General features: G+C 30.5%; 2 protein-coding genes across 3 annotated transcripts; both read left to right on the top strand.

Annotated features, from left to right (window-relative positions):
• The first annotated feature begins 5,990 nt into the window (after positions 1-5,990).
• LOC109789915 (sugar transporter ERD6-like 5) lies at positions 5,991-10,829 on the top strand. The gene is made up of 18 exons (XM_020348969.3): positions 5,991-6,323; positions 6,485-6,547; positions 6,636-6,725; positions 6,829-6,888; positions 7,692-7,757; positions 7,860-7,925; positions 8,055-8,130; positions 8,226-8,290; positions 8,454-8,546; positions 8,684-8,764; positions 8,847-8,931; positions 9,051-9,094; positions 9,232-9,294; positions 9,381-9,440; positions 9,521-9,574; positions 9,987-10,046; positions 10,145-10,259; positions 10,402-10,829. Exons 1-18 carry the CDS (start codon positions 6,153-6,155, stop codon positions 10,530-10,532), a joined length of 1,443 nt encoding a protein of 480 aa, XP_020204558.1. The 5' UTR covers positions 5,991-6,152; the 3' UTR covers positions 10,533-10,829.
• A 7,503-nt stretch (positions 10,830-18,332) lies between these two features.
• LOC109789923 (NADPH-dependent aldehyde reductase 1, chloroplastic) lies at positions 18,333-19,945 on the top strand. Of its 2 annotated transcripts, none has more exons than XM_029269555.2 (4): positions 18,333-18,520; positions 18,600-18,976; positions 19,097-19,455; positions 19,564-19,945. In XM_029269555.2, the coding sequence occupies exons 1-4, from the start codon at positions 18,392-18,394 to the stop codon at positions 19,584-19,586; spliced, it is 888 nt and encodes a 295-aa protein (XP_029125388.1). In that variant the 5' UTR covers positions 18,333-18,391; the 3' UTR covers positions 19,587-19,945. The 2 variants fall into 2 exon arrangements, with proteins under 2 accessions (XP_029125388.1, XP_020204567.1); XM_020348978.3 differs by having other exon boundaries at positions 18,337-18,514.
• The last annotated feature ends 107 nt before the right edge of the window (positions 19,946-20,052 follow it).

The raw sequence follows: 20,052 nt of genomic DNA, 5'->3' as shown, positions 1-20,052 counted from the left end.
GGGGAAATGGGTGTGGAGGTGTATGTTATCTCCAGGTATGATGTGGGCTAAAGTTCTTCATGGTAGGTATGGGCGCATTAAGTCTTTTTCTAAGTGCTCAAATGTGGATAGGAGAGCTTCTTGGTGGTGGAAGGATATAGTGTGGGTGCTACAACAAGGAAATTTTTGGTTGAATGAAAAGATTGAACGTTGTATTGGAGATGGCACTACGACCCAATTTTGGGAGGATAAGTGGATAGGTGGTTTGCGCTTGTTGGATGTCTTTCCTCGTTTGTACTCCTTTGCCTTTGATCCGTTGTCAATGGTGGGGCATAATGGAACTTGGGAGGGATCTAGGTGGGTGTGACAGGTTAATTGGAGAAGAGAACCTTTTGTCCATGAAGTAAGGAGTGTGAATACCTTGTTGGAAATGCTTCAGGGTCTGCAAATTTTCTCTTCTAAGCAAGATCATTGGAGATGGATTTGTGATAAGAATGGTGTATTCTCAGTGAAAAGTGCGTACCTTTGGTTGCAGCGCTCGCTGGGTGGAGAACTTAGATATTCCTCAGATTTTCACCTAGTCATAAAAAGTCTTTGGAAATGCAAGGCTCCGATCAAGTGCTTGGTGTTCTGTTGGCAGGTGTTCATGAATGCATTCCCATGCAAATCATTGTTACAAGTTCGTGGTGTGGAGTTGGATAACAATTTATGCTCTCTTTGCTCTCTGTTTGTCGAAGACCCTCTTCATCCCTTTCTAATGTGTCCAATGGCTTTTAATACTTGGTTAGCTGTTGCTAATTGGTTGGAGGTTGCGGTGGTCCTTCCAAATTCTTTAATTTCTCTCTACCTATATTGGACGAATCTTGGTATATATAAAAAACGCTCTCAGTGTTTTCAAGTGGTTTGGGTGTCAGTAATCTGGTCACTATGGCTTCATCGGAATGTTATTATCTTTCAGCAAGGTGTTATGAATTGTAAGGAAGTGTTGGACAACATTAAACTGCGTTCATGGAAGTGGATTACTAGTTCTGTCCCCGATTGTTCTTTTAGTTATATTAGTTGGTATTATAATTCGGGTTTGTGTATCTCATAATTTTTGTTTTGGTTTTGAACTCTATTGTAACGGGTTGGAGTACCCCTTGTACTCCCAATAATTCAAATCTTGTTTGCTTATCAAAAAAATATATATTTAAATATTCACCTGAATAATATATATAAAAGGCAATTTACTGTTTTAGAGTTCTTTTGACCAGATAAGATCTGACATATTTGACTCGGGAGTGATAGTAACGTGTAATAAGCAAACGTCTTATATCATAAAAAAAAAAAGTCTTATGAATAGATGTCATGATTTTTTATTTTTAAAACTAATGAGTCAAATATGTCACAATTAAATTTATTTTATTTTATAGATTTTTTAAATTAGTGATTATTTTTAATTTTGAGATATAAATTTATTTATTTTTATTAATTTAAGATACGATATTTATTTTAATATATTTATTTACTTAAAAATTGTTAAACTAAATTAATCTTTGAATTAAAAAAGTCATAAATATAATAAAAAAATTATGTGAAATTGCATCCAACAACTGGAAATTAAAAATATAATATAATATTTTTTCTCGTTTGATTTATTTTTCATTTAATTTTCACTATTTTTATAATTGTTTTAGGTTTAAACATCAAAATAATTTCATAATATTTATATAAATAAATTAAATGGAACAAATTTCATGTATTAAATCAATAAAAAAAATTCAAAATTAGGTGTCAAAGTTAAAATTAATTACTATTTTAAAAAGATCAAATAAAATCAAATTTAAAAGATAAATGACCTAATTGAGTCAAATTTAATAAATAAAAAATTAAGATAAACAATTTGAATGATATGAAGTGTTGAAATGAGATAAAAGATTGAAAATACAATAAATAAAAATATTAATTAAAATTAAGACAGTTAATTTCTTTTCTCTCCTTTTTAATAAAAAAGAATAAAATTATATCATAATTTTATTTTCTTAGGTATGAATTAATATGTTGAATTATATTTTTCATCCATAATTTTTTGTGATTAGTTTATTATAAATTATTCGAAATAGAGAAGTTGTCATATTTGATATTAGTTACTCTTTTTTTTGCATTTTCTTGAAGATATCATCATACTTGATTTTTCAATGTACGAATGTTCTTGTGATTTTTTAAATGTTATCGGAAAATTATTTTCTTGAAATAAATATATATTATTTTGAAAAATAATTTCAGAGATCTGTTATTTTTGTTAAGATGTAGTTCTACAATAAAATATTTGTTTTACAAAGTAAATTTTGAAAATATATTTTAATAAAATAACAGATAGATCCACAAAGTTATATTTTTAAATAATATTTATTTAGTCTAGCTAGTAAATAATTTCCAATATTATTATTTTAATATTTAATTTCAGAGCTGGAATAAAGGAAGGAAGTGAGTACTTGAAAGAAGTGATTAAAAGATAAAAATTATTCTTTTAATTTATATTATTAATAAAGATAATATGTCTTTTTAATATATATATATATATATATATATATATTGTTAATTATTATATCCATTATTTTTTAAAATACTTTTTCTCTCTCTTGTGTTTTTATTCTCTTTTTATTTTCCTATTTTTCTATAAATTTATTTATCAAACTTGGGTATTTATAGTATAACTTGATTTAATTTTATCTTAAAAATCACCCAAATCAAAGAAAAAAGAAAGTGTGATTTAGTTTGAATGAATTATGAAATTTGAATCAGACTAAACTAATTTTTTACAATTTATTTTGGTTTGATTTTTGTATTTTTAAAATTTTTTATTTAAAAATAACTAAAAATATGTAATATTATCTTATTTGTTTGAGATGATACATAAAAGTAAAACTAAATGTATAGAAATACTAAAATATTTCATTCATTTAATATATTTAACATCAAATCTTAATTATTATTTTAGTACAAATATTTTTTAAAATTTTAATTGTCATATTGGATATTTTTTCTCATATATATAGTTTGTCACTTTAAAAAAAATAATTTGAACATTAGAAATAATTCAAAATTTTCATTCTAAAGTTTAGATAAATAACTTACAATTTTATAAAATACCTCTCAAATATTATAACATATATTTGAGAAAAAAAACACATTTTAGTAGTTTATACTTTTATAAAATACCTTTTATGTTCTGTGCTAGTTTGTATACAAATACCATGTATTTGGGTAAAAAAATATTTTAAAATATGTGCAATTTAATTTGGTTTGATGTGGTTTCACATTCTAATTTAGAAACTAAATTAAAACGTGTAGTTTTGATAATTTAAAAATTGAACCAAACCATTCTTTTTGTGTATACAATTTTTAAGACGTCTTTATCTTTTTTAATGATAATTGCACACTTTTTTTTAATATAAAACAACTCAACAATTTCACTTTATTAATTTAAGTAAAAATTATTATTTATCAAAAATAAATTACATATTTCATAAGCATTTTATAATTTTCACGTCTCATTTTCTCTCTCTCTCTTTTTAATTAGTATAAAAGAAAGAGATGTTTCTCACAAGATTGAAAATAAAATATAAAAATATTTTTTAAAAAGTATATCCATGACTTTAATCTTTTTATCCTCACATTTTTTTTATTTTATTTTTAAATATGTTATTAATTTTCATGATATTAGTGTACATATCCTTTTATCCTTTTTAATTTATCTAAAATAATTATCCACTTCAATTAATAACTAGTTACTCATATAAAATAATACATTATTTTCTATTTTTTTTTCTCATTCTACCGACCAGCATAACTGAATTTCTTCTAAAGCATCATACCACAATATCACATAAATAAAGTACTTTTGTGTTTATATATATATTGACACGAAAGTGTATTGAATTCGTTAATTATTAATAATTTGAGTTGTAATTATCAAATGTGAAACTTAAAAGGTGCATCGGTGCATGGCCCAAGTCTTTCCCATTAGTCTCCCTTTTTCCTATTTGGCGGTTGTCACTATCTCAATTAAGAAATGAATATTTTAATAAAAGTGTGATTAGGAGAGAATAAATTATAATCTGGTTATTGAATATGATTACAATGAACAGTGATTCATACACAGTTCCTACCCTCCCCTCAGGACCGATAAGAACTACACATCAGGAAGACATGTATGATATATCTTATCTAGTCATCTTTTTATTTATTTATTTTTTATATAGTATTTACATGAAAGAATATTTTATGAGAGTTATTTTTATAAGGTTATTACACATACAACTCCATAAAGATGAGATATTGTCTGCTTTAAGCCTAAGTCCTCATGATTTTATTTTTGGTCATCATCCAAAAGGTCTCTCTAATATTGGAGTATGTATGTGCTTTATACGTTATTATTTTTTCTCTTATTTTATCAATGTGAGAATGATTTGTATCTCAACAATCCTCCCCTCAAACAATGGATCTAACCTTTCATGCAACAGAATAGTTATGAGGGTTATAAAAGTTGTTATCACATCTAACCTTGCGGCTTAGATACCAGAATTGGGGTTATTATATAGTATTTGTCTGAGAAAATATTTTATAATAATTATTTTTATAAGGTTATTACACACAACTCCACAATGAGGAGATATTGTCTGTTTTAAGTCTAAGTACGAGGATTATAAGGGTTGTTACCCCATCCAACCTTGCAGCTTTGATACTAGAGTTGAGGTTATTATATGATACTATTTTTATAAGGTTATTATACACACAATTTTACAATGATAAAATATTGTCCGTTTTGGACCTAAGTCCTCATGATTTTGCTTTTAGTCATTACCCAAAAAGTCTCTCTAACATTGAAATTTGTATGTGCTTTATAATTTTTTTTTATTTTATCGATGTAAAACTTGTTTGTATTCTAACAACTAGTCATCATCTATACCAAGATTAGTAAAAAAATAAGTATTTCATACAATTTTTTATTATTATCAGTGAATGCAATTATTTAAGCGTACGAGCCATTGTTAAAAATGGAATAAAAAAGAAAAGGTATACATTGAATAAGGTTTTCTCCTTTATTATTAATATTAATATGATTTTTTAACTTTTTTTTTTTATATCCATCAAACTTAAATTTAGTTCAATTTGAACTAAAAAAAGACAATTCTGACCTAACTTTTCTTACATAAGAATTATACAAATTCAAATATAATATAACAAAATAAAATAATTATTTTATGTTAGAATATTTTTTCCCCCATCCTTTAAACGTTTCACAATACCGACGACCCACGTATAAATTAACATTACCATAAAATATTACTAGCCGCCCTGTTGGCGGCTGTTTGACTAGAGTTTAGAAAAATATAATAAAAAAATGCACACAAAAAAACCATAAATTTCGATAACTTTTAAATAATTGTTATTAAGATAAAAATTCCATGATATATTTTTATATATGTTATATTTACTCTTTTTGTTATATCACAATCAACAAATGGCAAGTTTACAAACGGAGTTATAAACTCAAAATTAAACAAAAAAACGAATATTGAACTCATTTTTTATTATAAAATTGTAACAATTGCATGTTAAATAAAAGAAAGAATATGTATCAATTTATAAATTATTAACTAACTAATCATAACATTAACAAAATTAATAATCAAATATAATAAAAATATTAATTTATATAATAAAATTAAAATTTAGAGATTAAAATATCATAATTTTTTTTATAAGAATTAAAAGAAAGATTGAAGTTCAGATGTAAATCATATTTAAGAGTTAATATTTTACGTTTTATTAAAAAAAAAAAAATTCTATAACTAGAAATCTAGAAGGAGGTATCTAAGCAAAGTATCTCGTTTTTTTATAGTTTTAAATTAAATCGGAAAGAGGCACGCTTAAAAAATAGAAAAGAAAAAGAAGCGCACAAGTGACAAGTGACAACGTTAACGCAGTGTTTAAAAAAGACGACACTAGTCATGTTCATGTCTCTTATCTCCATCTCATCTCATGTCATCTTGGTCAACGCCATACCTTTCTCTTCCGTAATCTTTTAAACCTTCTCAACTCTCAACTCTCAACTCTCAACTCTCAACTTACCTTCTCTCTTCTCTCTCTGTCTTACAACGCAACGCAATTAAACCATATTCATCATCATGGATAACAAAACCACTGAACCAACCGATTCTTCTACTCCTCTTCTCCCCACAAGTTACGCTGCCAATGATGCCGTTGACTTTCTCCATAACGGACCTTCTTCCCCACCAACTACTCTTATACTCACCACCCTCGTCGCTGTCTTTGGTTCTTACGTTTTTGGCTCTGCTGTGAGTTAGAGTTACCATTTACGTTTTTCACTTCACCACTTTATCAAAACTCAATTTCGTTATGTTATATGATAATTATGTTACAACTTATATGGCATGATTTCTGATTGATTACTCAAAATGAGCACTGTCACATGAATACCACCATGTTAATTTTGCAGATTGGATATTCATCACCTACTCAATCTGGAATCATGCGTGACCTCGATCTAGGAGTGGCCCAGGTTACTTTGAACTTCAATTTTGTAACATTTATTATTACAACTTGCCATTTGTTTGACGTGTGTACCTTAATGGTCAAACTATTTGCAGTACTCAATTTTTGGTTCCATTTTGACGATTGGAGCCATGATTGGTGCCGTTGCGAGTGGTAGAATAGCAGATTACGCAGGTCGTCGAGTTGTAAGTCCAATCCTATCTCACTACATTTAGTCTAGTTTGAATGTTGTTGTTGTAGACTTGTTGTCGTTATTCACTTTTGTTTATTCTGCGTTTTGCTGAGCAGGCTATGGGATTCTCCCAGGTTTTCTGCATCTTGGGATGGTTTGCCATAACATTCTCAAAGGTTTCTCATTAAATTTTTTAAACTTATTTTACATAATTCTCTAAGTTGTGCAGCTAATAGTTTAATATGTCTGAAAACTAGGAATCCTGGTAGTGGTGGGTAACCTTTCCTAAAGAGGAAAGTAGTTAACAATATTTCAAGGTAGGAGAAAAGGCATTCATGGAAAGAATTTATTGTAACTATTGAGAACTTTAAGTACATGCCCTTGTAGGTTTATTTATTTATTTATTTATTTATTTTTCTACGCAATCTCTTAAGCCAATTACCAAGAACTAATCTGTCTCATTAGGCTTAAATATCATTTTTATGAGAATGATTAAAAATGAAAGGTTTAGACATAACAGCAATCATAAATATATTTTTTTTATACATAAAAGTGAAAAAATTGATATATTTGTAGGAATGGAAAAAGTATTTAAACCTGCCCTGGTATTAGCAATAGTAAGAAAAAAGGCAATAACAAAATTTTATACAAGGTTGGGTCGGTTACATGTATAACATGACACCATTCGGCTTAATTAAAGACCAAAGTTTCCCGGATAAGAAGAGTAAGATTATTGAGGCTTATTTGAAAGAATATTAGACATTAGTAATCATTAGTAATCCCTTCTAACAAAATTCCAAGCAAACTTTCTGTTGAGTTGCAGTTTTTATAAACACATTGAAGTTGATGGATAGAGTAAGAAGTAAGGACCGCAGACTTTGAGCTACTGAACCACTACGATTCTATTAGTCGAATGTCTTCATTTCATGCATTTTCCTCAAATTCAGTTGCTGTTAATAACATTTGGTGCCTTTTGAAGGTAGCTATGTGGCTTTATGTTGGAAGGTTGTTGATAGGATGTGGGATTGGCCTTCTATCTTATGTGGTAACTTTTTTGACTTGTGACTATGCAACATGTTATGATTGCAATTCAAATGACATTCAGTCACTCAAGAAATACAAATACATGATTTCATTTGTATATTAGGTACCCATTTATGTAGCTGAAATAACACCCAAGAATCTTCGAGGGGCATTCACTGCAGTTCATCAGGTAAAGCAATACTAAAATGATTCAATCTTTTAATATCATTTTACTTTTATTGTATGTGCCATACCACTTATGTTTTACTATGTCACGTATAGGCTTATTTTAAATCCCAATTTGGTCTTATTTTGACAGTTAATGATTTGTATTGGGATGTCATTAACTTATCTTATTGGAGCATATGTAAATTGGCGGATCTTGGCTCTAATTGGTAACATTATTCTTCTCTTTGATGTTCTTTTCACAAACCAAATTAAAAAAAGGGCTTCACGTAACTCCCATGTTTTTTTTTTGTTTTTGTCTTAGGAACTATTCCGTGTCTTGTGCAGCTTCTGAGTCTTCCCTTCATTCCAGATTCTCCTAGGTGGCTGGTGAGTTGTTCAGAGCTTTTGTAATTTTATTGTTTGTCCAAGTACTTGTTCGACACTGCTCACACAAGGAACTGATATTTTCATCATTTTTATAAAATGGTTGGAGTTAAGACATCAGTCCTTAGACGCACATATCACAAATGATAGTTGCAATCTTATGCAGGCTAAGGTCGGTCGCTTGAAAGAGAGCGATTCTGTTTTACAGCGTCTCAGGGGGAAGGATGCTGATGTTTATCAAGAGGCCACTGAAATCAGAGTATGTAACTAGTTTTTGATTGTTAGAATGTTAGATTTGAATTACAATCTTACTAGGACGCAAAGAAGGGAAATAAAAAAAGGAAGAAACCAAAGAGTTTAATCTATCATTTTTTGTCATTTTACCTTTATTTGTAGGATTATACAGCAGCCTTTCAGCGGCAAACAGAAGCTAGCATCATTGGCTTATTTCAAATGCAGTATTTGAAGTCACTTATTGTGAGAATTCTAAATTATCCCTATTCATGTGGCCTATGTTAACCTTTTGCAGGGCTCTTATGGTATTTAGTTACATGGTTAGGTTGGAGTCGGCTTGATGATATTGCAACAATTTGGAGGGATTAATGGCATTGTTTTTTATGCCAACTCTATATTTATCTCAGCTGGTATGTGCAACTCCTTTTCTATGCTTTCATCCATCATATGACAAGTTAGAGAAAATGAATATGAGAATATTAAATTTATGACATGATTCACACAAAAGAAAAATCTCTTGTGATGACAGGGTTTTCAGAAAGTATTGGAACAATAGCAATGGTTGCCGTTAAGGTTCTTAATTCTTCTCTTCACATGATTTCATCATTTCTCTCTGCTTGATTCTGTATAATAAGATGGATGCTTTGATGAGTGAACCCTTTCATTCTTGTTTTTCATACTATTCCATCATTTATGTTTATACTTTATAGATTCCAATGACAACTTTAGGAGTGCTTTTAATGGATAAATCCGGAAGACGGCCACTTTTGCTGGTAAAAATGTTGAACTATATTGTTCCTAATTTTTTGCAGCGTTCTGTTAATACTGATACCAAATTTTTTTTTTATTTTTCTTACAGGTGTCTGCAGTGGGAACATGCTTAGGATGCTTCCTGGCAGCCTTGTCATTCGTTTTGCAGGTTCTTTTAATTACAAAATCTGATCCAGTAAGTTGTTTTTCACACAAATTTCTGAGAATAATTAGGATTGCTTGATGCAGGACCTACATAAATGGAAGGGAGTTAGTCCCATTATGGCGCTAGTGGGTGTACTGGTAATGTTCTTGCACTTATATGCCTATATATGGATCATCAACTAAATACTGAAATCTCATAAAATTTAATTTCATATTCTAGGTATCTAACTTAAATGGATTACAATGCTATATTTTATGACCGCGAAAGAGTCAAGTGAAACACTTAGCTCATAATCTGTTCTGTAACAATAGCACAACTGTAGAAGACTATTATTCCTGGCATATCTAGTGAATCCTTGATTTCTTGCTAAACTTTTATGATGTGTCTCATTCTCTTTCATTTTTCATTGGCCTTGTGTTTGTCTTAGCGAGATAGAATTGATTTCAACATTTGAATGATGCTTCTGAATGATTTCACAATAAGAATATTGAATTCCTGTTATGTACTGAGACCAATTTACTTATGGGCTGACATGAGGTGATTCTCCAGGTATACGTGGGATCTTACTCGATAGGCATTGGAGCAATTCCATGGGTTATAATGTCTGAGGTAGCTAGCTTCGTCATACTGTGCCTTAACCCAGGAAATAAAAAATTCAAACATAACATTATCTTCAACATGATCAATGCTTATATTTTATTTTCCAGATATTTCCCATTAACGTGAAGGGCTCTGCTGGAAGTCTTGTGACTTTGGTTAGCTGGTTGTGTTCTTGGATTGTGTCATATGCTTTTAACTTCCTCATGAGTTGGAGTTCAGCAGGTATGTTAGCATTTAATCTTGATCCGGAAGATAAAAATAAAAATAAAAAAATAGTTGTGAAAGAGTTTTAAGAAAATAGAGAAGTTAGGACTCCATGTTTTATATGTGGAATAAGAATAATTTTTATGTTGTGTTTGGCCAGGAACTTTCTTCATGTTCTCTAGCATATGTGGCTTCACTGTGCTATTCGTAGCAAAACTAGTACCAGAAACCAAGGGGCGTACACTAGAAGAAATTCAAGCTTCTTTGAATTCATATTCTTCAAAGAGATGAATTCAATTCATAATAAACCCAGTAAGAATCTTTCAAAATGTCAGATTGGCCAAGGTTCCGTGAAACAAGTTTGTTCATTGAAAAAAAAAAAAAAAAAGGCTATGCATACGCTAGTCTAAATGAAGAAAATTACATTCAGTAGGCATCACAATAATTTTAGTGATAGTCTTGTGATGTACAATTAGAATTAATTGTTTATACTATAGATGCTTCGTATGAAAATTCTTTTAATATTTTTTGAGACTGTCATATGTAGAGATGAATTGATGAAAAATTGATTTTAAACTCAATATCACAGCCATGGGGTATATGTTTCACTCCGTAGTTGAAATTGCAAGTTAATTTGTGAGTAAATAGGGTATCCACGAGCACGACGGTCATTGAACTAAATATAAATTTTCATGGTCATGCAAGTTTATTGAGTTTTACGCTAATTATTTCGGAAATCATGTATTCATATCAATGATTATGTTTGATCAATTGATAATATAAAAAGATTTACACTAATAATTTATTCTATAAAAATGCTATAATTTTCCATCCTAACCTATTATACATTCTCGGTGTTTGTTAATCATAAAATAAATATAATTTATTTGTTCAAAAATGAATGTCGGAATAAAAAAATAATAATCATAGTTTGGTTCTTTTTGGTTGATCTCCAACTATATTATTTTAGGCAATCCTTTTGGTTCAATCTCAAAACTCTATGTAAAAAGTATTGCCCTAGCAAGGAGCTAGATGAAATGGCCGATAATTTGGAGTACATGGGCGTATGAATTTTCTAATGGTGTGTTTGGACGAGGAATTTATATGGGGTAATTCATTTATTTGAAGAATTTCAAATTCTTTGAGGTGAAATGCTTTGTTTGGATGAGAAATTTACAAAGAATTTGAAATTCAATCATTTGTGAAATTCCTTAAAATAGTAGAATTTCAAATTCTCCCAAAAATGGGAGAATTTGAAATTCTTCATATTTGTTTTTCCTATTTCTCCTATATATTTTATCTTATCTATTCATTTTTTTAATTATTAGATATTCAAAAATACTTTTAAAATTGTTAAATATTATCTAATATTAATTGTTAAAATTATTAAATATTATCTAATATTAATTTTTAAAATTAATAAATATTTAAAATGGATTAATATTTATTTTTATAAAATTTAATTTAAAAATCTCAACATATAAATATATTTTTAAAATCAATTTTACTATGATGGAATAAAATTATCATATTCAACCTAACAATTTAAAATTTAAAAAATTTGAATTGACTCATCCAAACAAAATATTTTAAGAATGATAGAAATTGAAATCAAAGTAATTCAAATACCAAGAATTTAAAATTCCTTGAATTTGTAAAATTCCTCATCCAAACACACTATAAGTGTTTTTGACTTTCTTTGTGTTACCTTGGTAAAGATCATGTGAAATGTTTTAGCAATTGTACCAGGCTTCATTTATGGTAATTGAAAGGCATGTGTCACCGATTTTTACAAGAAAACAAGTGAATAAGTTGTTGACTAATGATTTTGTTGTTTAATTTTCATCTATCAAATTTATTGAAAGGCATGTGTCACCGGTTTAAACCACGACTTTTGTTGCTTTTCACCCCATGCTTTGAATTTTCCATTGCTTCTCTATCTCGTCAATTATGAATTCAGGATCCGAAATTTGTGTTAAATTGATTTACTTAGGTGATCCACTCTGGGTGTCTAATACGGTGTTAAATTGGACAATTAAGGATAGAGTAGTTCTAGGATTGAGATTCTAATATTGGATTAGTATAATTAGCTAAAGATTATTATTAATCCTTTCTTAATGATTAATTAGGTCTACATTAATATTTTAAATTTAATCCTTAATTAATATTAATAAATCAAAGATTACAAATATCAGGTAAAACACTCTTAACTATTTTAGGTTTCCATATATTTTTTTTCCCGAAGTCTCTAAATTAAGTATATGGTGATAATGCTAGTCTAACTAATCCCTGGAAAAAACAGTTTCCTCCAGAAATTACACCAGATTTCCCTATTTCCCCTGCAACATTGCAAAACTTTGCCAGACAACATATGTTATCTTATCTGGCAGCCTCTCTCCACAAACACCATATTTCGCCCAAACCAAATTGGTTTAATCCAGACACACCCTTTCTGAATATCTTTGGTATTTTATTGGGAAAAACATTCCTTGAAGATGACATGTGGTATTTATGGAGTGTCTCATTACTCCATCAATATCCATTAATCTTTCCTACTCAGGAAATGATTAATTTTCTGCAAAACACAGAAAATGAAGGTTCAATACTAGGGGAATTTCTGTCCTGGTTTGAGCCTATACAAAAATGGATTGAAGACCTTGAAGCTGAAAAAACTAGGATTCAACAACATCATGATCCTAGTCAGTGGAACTTAGAAAGGATGGTTACCATTGCCATTATTCATCGTCCATATTTTAAACATCCAACAACAAAATTATTATGGACACAAAACCAAGTTCAAATGTGGTCTACATATCCAAATCTTCAAATGTTTACTCAAAAAGCTCAAATGTCTACATATCCAAATCATGATCCTAGTCAAATGTTTCTTTTCTTCAACAAGCCTAACAAGCTCTTCATATTGTTCTTTAGCTTTGTCCAGGCTTCTTTGTTTGTTGAGAACTTCCATACTCAATTTATGGATCCCCTTGACTCCTGCAATTTCTCTTTCGAGTTGTTCAATTTTTTCCTTCAGTTCTTGATGGTAGGATTGTAACTTGGTGGACAGAAGCTTGATATCTTGGTCCATGGATATATGCATTTTTTTTGATTTTATCCATGTATTCTGGGCTACAACATTCTCTGTCTGCCAGTTTAGCACTTCCTCTGCTTGAGAAAGAGCTTTCATTCTACCATCAGTAGTGACCTCTGTCTTTGTGACAAAAGGTTTGACATCTGCCCTAGTTGTTGGAGTGGTTCTTCTTTCAAGTGGTGGAAATTCCTCTCGAGAAGCCATCATGCAGAACTCCGTTCTTTGTACAGGAGAGATTGTATGTAATGATTTTCTTTTGGACTACACCTTTCTGGAGGAGGCCAAGTGATTAGTGATGGTTCTTCAGGAGGTGGAGGAGACGACTTTCTCTTTTCTTTCCTAAGAATTTCCAGAACTTGATCATAGATTGGCAAAGACCTTGGAGGCGTTCTGAAAGCCACCCATGGTTGTCTACTGGGAGGAGGCTTTCGATGCTGTGATGGAGGTTTACATCTATCTTTTTTATCAGAATCAGAGTCATCTGAATCTGATTCATCATCTGAGCAGTCCATCCAGCAATCACATTCCGAATCGCACATTTCTGGTGCTACGTCCCACATAAAATGTCCATTTATCTTATCAGAATAAATGGAACTTCCATCTGATCTGAAAGCATAGATGGGAACAATTGTTTCTCTTTCTCCAAGGGAGATCATCATAGTGCTGAAAACAGCATTACTTGTTGAAGCTTCAGTGGGATCTTTCTTTTTGAAGATGGTTTTAACAGAGCCATCCTTTAATCTTTGGTAGGAGTATTCGGTGGCGATTACAGGATTCTAACCATTCCTGTAGCTTTCATAATTACTGATCCACTCTCGTGGAATCAGTAGCTCTAGATCTCCTCGCGAGATCTGCTTGGGAATTTGGACAATGGTTGGCACTTGGTCTTCCGAGTTAGCAATGACCATCAATGCATTTTCATTAAATTGTGCTTCTGTAGGAAGATCATAACAATGATCTTGCACTCTGAAAATCAATTGATGGTGTAGAGTGGCAGCCAACGCTGCTTCTTCCTGTGGTGCTCCAACGATCTGGACCTGCACCTTGAATCTTTTTGGGAGAGTTGGATCCTTTAATTGGACATTAAAGTTTGGAAATATTGTTAGAACAACACTTCCAGCATTTAATGTTGTCAGGACAGATCCAATGACGGCATGCTCGTAGTGATGAAAGGTAGAGTCTATAAGGGAGACTCTTGCAGTGACTGGAAGACCCTTTCTGCCATGTAAGGTTAAGACTAACCTTACCGCTCCAAAGTGAAGAGCAACATATCCTTCTCTTTGCCAGAGCTTTATCAGGGATGGATTTATTTCTAAATCCACGTATTGTTCTGCAGAGGTTGCCTTCAGGGCACACTGGTCCATCTTCGTAGTTTGGATGAACTCTTTTACTCCAGGTCGAGGAGTTGAAACCAGCTTTCGAACATTCCAGGTAAAAGAACTTTTATGGCGTCTAAAGACGTTATAAGGGCTTAAGAGTGGTGGTAAAGCACTCTCGATCTGAGCATCTTCTGGAACTCGAGAATACTCAATCAAGTTTTCAAGTTTATCAGATAGGGTTTGTTTACAAGATTTTGGGATTGTAAGGTTGATTTGTGAAGAATGGGTTATAGAAGGTCGTGGGTTATCTAATTGGGAATCACTCATGTTGTGTAAAGCTTTCCTTACTCACTTTCTTCTATATAATTATACCTTATACCTCCTTCAAAAAGAGAGAAATACTTTGCTAGTAATGTTTTGGCTCTGATACCATATTGGACGGGAGCCTTATATATTATCAACATCATTATAAAACCCTTATTATTGAACATAAATATAATTAAGATTTCACGACCGAGCTTTTCCGCACCCTTAGCGTACTTTCTCAGGTCCTGTTACTCTCTTAATCATAGCTATATTAATAATAAGAATTTTAATTCTAACGCTAATAATAATAAGGACCGTTCAAAAGGATCATTGATCAAATATATTTCTGATGCACAGGTTCCATTTTCATGGCAAGTGCAGAGCATACTCTATATCTAATAGTAAAGCAAAGTATTCTCTCACGGAAGAAAGTCTAAGACATAATCACAAGAATAAAGTTTTCAGGAAAGAAGGAAGTGTTTAGAAACTCATGATAATATAAAACAGAAGTTTTATTTATGGTTGAGGTTCTCTAATATACTTATATGGGGAATGCTAATATACTTATATGGGGAATGCTAATATACTTTTACTTATTTTTTTAGTGAGAATATGTTAGTAACCTACACTAAAATTTTAGGATAAAAATACCACTCATTTATTTTGATTTGGTTAATTTGTATAAAGGATATTATAGTAATTTAATTTAATTTTAAATAAAAATTAAATATTTTCTTTCTCTTATTAATTTATTTTACTAAGTTATTCCTCTCTCCTATTAAATTCCTTCTTTAACTCATTCATCTTTTCTATTAAATTCTTTCTCTAACTTATTTATCTCTCTCCTATTAAATTTCTTCTTTAACTAATTTCTCTCTCATCTCTCATGATGTCTCTCCCCTCTCTCTTTGAACAAATAAAAATTAATTAATAGAAAAAAGAAACGACTTATTGAATGAAGTTAATAAGAGAGAGAAAATATTTAATTTTTTTTAAAATAAAATAAAATTACTATAATATCCTTTGTACGAATTAACCAAATTAAAAGAAATGAGTGGTTTTTTTGTCCTAAAATTTTGGTGTAGGTTGCTAACATACTCCCACTAAAAAATAGGCGGAAGTATATTAGCATTCCCCTATATATATATATGTCAATTTGAGTTTAGTTCGATAAGTCGACTCAACATATAAATAAGGTCAAGTTCACTACAAGAAATGTTACATATAGTGACATATAAAGGTACAATATATATAGGTATATATCCATTTGACATATAGTTACATATAATTTTATTGTTGATTTTGAATGAAATTTAACAACATATTTTGTGTGTCACTATAGTCTATAGCTACACTTTTTAACAATATACCAACATATATTATATTTATTGTGTGGGTAAAAGTAACTTTTAGTGACATATATAGTGTCACTATAAGATGTGTGTCACTATATGACAATTTTTTTGTAGTGGTTGAACCTTTAAAAATGATGACTTAAAATTTAAATAGAACTAAATCATTTTGACCTAGTCTACTAAGCTCTATAGTCTAAATGGACTTGAGTCGAATTGGTCCGTTAAATTAATAAATAAAATAATTTAAATGATCATCAATTTTTAAATCTTTAATGTACTATAAGATAATAGAATAAAATAAAATATATAATAATAGTAATAATCTTTCATTCTTTTGTATTTGCTTATAAAATTGTGGTTATAAGCTTAGAGTTAGGGTTGTTATGGGAGTTTCATCGCTCTCATTGCGTCCTTGATGACTTAATTCTATGACCTGTCATCTTTATTTTGTTTGTTAAAGAAGATGAAGACTCAATTATACTCGTATCTATACTCACAGAGTTATGATAAAAGTAAGAGTATGGGGTATTAATGACGAAGAAGTCTAAAAATAACTTAACCTAATACCTATGAGGTATGAAATTATTATGAAAATTTTGGCCTAGTTTATTGAGTGGATAAATGCAAATGTCATATTTATAAGAAATTGTATACATGCAAAACTATTAAGTGTTTCATGATGTTATATATATTTTTTATTATAAAAAAATATATTAATTTTTTTAAATATATTCTTTTAATTAGACTAATTTGACCAGATGGCTCAATTACATGGGTCAAATTGGGCCGAAAAATAACAACTTGAAAAAATAGAGGTTAACTCAACTTAAATAACATTTGATTTGTGTAGATACTTAATACTTCTAGGCAACAATTTAGAACCAATGAGATATTACTTGACTAATTGAGTATGTATTTGAGTATTATAAACTAGAATTGACTCTCTCTATATATATATGGTCTAAAACAAATTCTAAGAAATAATTATTTTTAAAATAAAAAAATAATATGTGGGGCTTTTTACAATTATAAGAAACTTTTTTTTGACAAATATGTAATATTTTTACTTTATAAAAATTAATAACAAATATCTTTTTTATGAACCTAAAACATAAACTTTATCATCTTACCTTTGAGTTGGCCTTGTTATGAACCTTTCGTATCAAGTTCGGATAAAAAAAAAGTAACCAAATATATTTTACGCTTAAATATGATTTTAGTCCCTTAAATTTAAGATAAATTTTTTTTTAGTCCTTTAAATTTAAAACTGTTATTTTTAGTCCCTATAATTTTCAAAAATCTTATTTTAGTCCCTTAAGTCACCAATAACATATTTGAAAGTGACTAATTAATACAGTTATGCAACATCAACCGGATTTAATGTGATATTTTGATATATGGACTAAAATAAGATTTTTTGAAATTACAGGAACTAAAAATAACAATTTTAAATTTGAGGGACAAAAAGCAAAATTACCCTAAATTTGAGGGACTAAAAACATATTTAAACTTATATTTTATTATCGTTTAAGTATTATTTATTTTGGGGATGTTACGGTAAGTTGGATTGAAATCTCAGGATTCAAATAAGTTTTCCCATCTTGAAATTTAACAGTTGTTTGCAAACCATGTCTGTAAATTACTTGATGGACTAAATGTTATTTTACTCTTGAGAGAATATTATTTAGAAGTAAAATTGCACCAAATCAGATTAATCACGCATATACATATAAATAAGTTTCCAAATAAAAAACGCAACCTTAGGGAGCATAGTGCGGCCATTGTCCCAAAATTAATGGTAACCTTACCATGTCCTAAACTAAGAAGAAAGCCATCGAAACCAAACAACAAGGATAGCATAGTGAAATTAACCACGTTCCAAAGTAAAGCCAATGCTCGCCACGTGGCACGCTCAAATAAATCATTTGACAGAACATGTGCACCTATATGTGTATTCTGTATTCCATCACCATCACACACCTGACCTAAGTGTGCACTTAACACTTATAAATTAACCTCTCCATCTCTTGCTTTCTATCACAACCCATTTTTCCCAAAAGCTTAAGCTTGTTCATAAGAATGGCTTCCACTCAATACAACTTTCCCCCTCAGAAGCAAGACACACAACCTGGCAAAGAGTATCTCATGAATCCACCACCTCAATACAACAACCCCCAATACAAGCCATCAAATAAACTTCAAGTAAATGTAACATTAATTAATTCTCTTCTCTTATCTATAACTAGTTACTTTCTATTTCCTTCAATATTTAATCTTTATTTTGCAGGGAAAGATAGCTATAGTAACCGGTGGTGATTCAGGAATTGGAAGAGCTGTGTCCAACTTGTTTTCATTGGAGGGTGCAACTGTCATCTTCACATACGTGAAAGGGCAAGAAGACATAGACGCAAGAGACACCCTTGAAATTATAAGAAAGGCTAAGACTAAAGATGCCAAAGATCCAATGGCTATACCAGTTGACTTAGGTTATGAAGAGAATTGCAAAAAAGTGGTGAACCAAGTGGTCAACGCTTATGGCCACATTGACATTCTGGTCAACAATGCAGCTGAGCAGTACGAGAGTGATTCATTGGAAGAGATTGATGAAGCAAGACTCGAGAGGGTGTTCCGAACTAATATCTTTTCCCATTTCTTCATGACCAAGTAATAATAAACCTCTAACCTCTACCTCCTTCAACTTTGTATTGACACCATTTATTTTGATATTTTTTCATTACATAAAGTAGGTATGAGTTTAAGTGACCACATAATATAATTTTATAGGCATGCATTGAAGCACATGAAGGAAGGAAGCAGCATTATAAACACGGCATCAGTGAATGCATACAAGGGACATGCAACGCTAGTGGATTACACGTCGACGAAGGGTGCTGTTGTGGGGTTTACGAGGGCACTCGCGCTTCAACTTGTGACAAAGGGAATAAGAGTGAACGGGGTAGCACCTGGACCCATTTGGACTCCGTTAATAGTGGCAAGTTCCACGGAGGAAGAAATTACTCGATTTGGTTCAGATGTGGCTATGAAGAGAGCTGGGCAACCCATTGAGGTTGCTCCATCTTATGTGTTTCTTGCGAGCAACCAATGTTCTTCTTACGTAACTGGCCAAGTCCTCCACCCTAATGGTCATACATATTATATATTCATACTATAATAATTAATTAACATATATTTTACATTACCAGCTGTTCCTTGTTTGTTTTTTTTTAACTGTTTTCATCTCCTTTTTTTAGGTGGAAGCATTGTGAACGCTTAATGAAGGATAAATGACACTCGTTAATCGAGACTGGTGTATGGTTCTTGTCTACGTAAACTATGTTATGTATGGCAGATAGCACAGTGCTGATGTGTATGAAGGAATAAATGTTAGCTCTAATGGAAAGCAAGTGTGTGTATTGCTTCCAATCGTATAGACCTGATAAAATATTGTTTGTAAGTAAATGTATATGTATCCATAAATTTGTGGGCAAGTTTTTAAATGAGTCTATTGTAGTTGCTGTGGATAAATGTGATCATTGTAGACCTCGATCGCAGTCTGATGAGGACTGAGGTTGCCACATATGTCATTGTGATGTCATTATAAAATTTCGTGTCTGCCTGATTGTTTTTAATTTATACCCTCGTAACTTAATTTTGTAAATATTATTATATTCGATCACACGTACAAGAAGATTGTTGAAATAAAACTTAACAAAAACATTGTGAGAGACGCATTTAGAAAA

The sequence above is a fragment of the Cajanus cajan genome, chromosome 6 (assembly GCF_000230855.2).
Source record: "Cajanus cajan strain Asha chromosome 6, NIPB_CcT2T_4, whole genome shotgun sequence".
Taxonomy (NCBI): Eukaryota; Viridiplantae; Streptophyta; class Magnoliopsida; order Fabales; family Fabaceae; genus Cajanus; species Cajanus cajan.
This window is presented reverse-complemented; position numbering and strand designations above follow the sequence as displayed.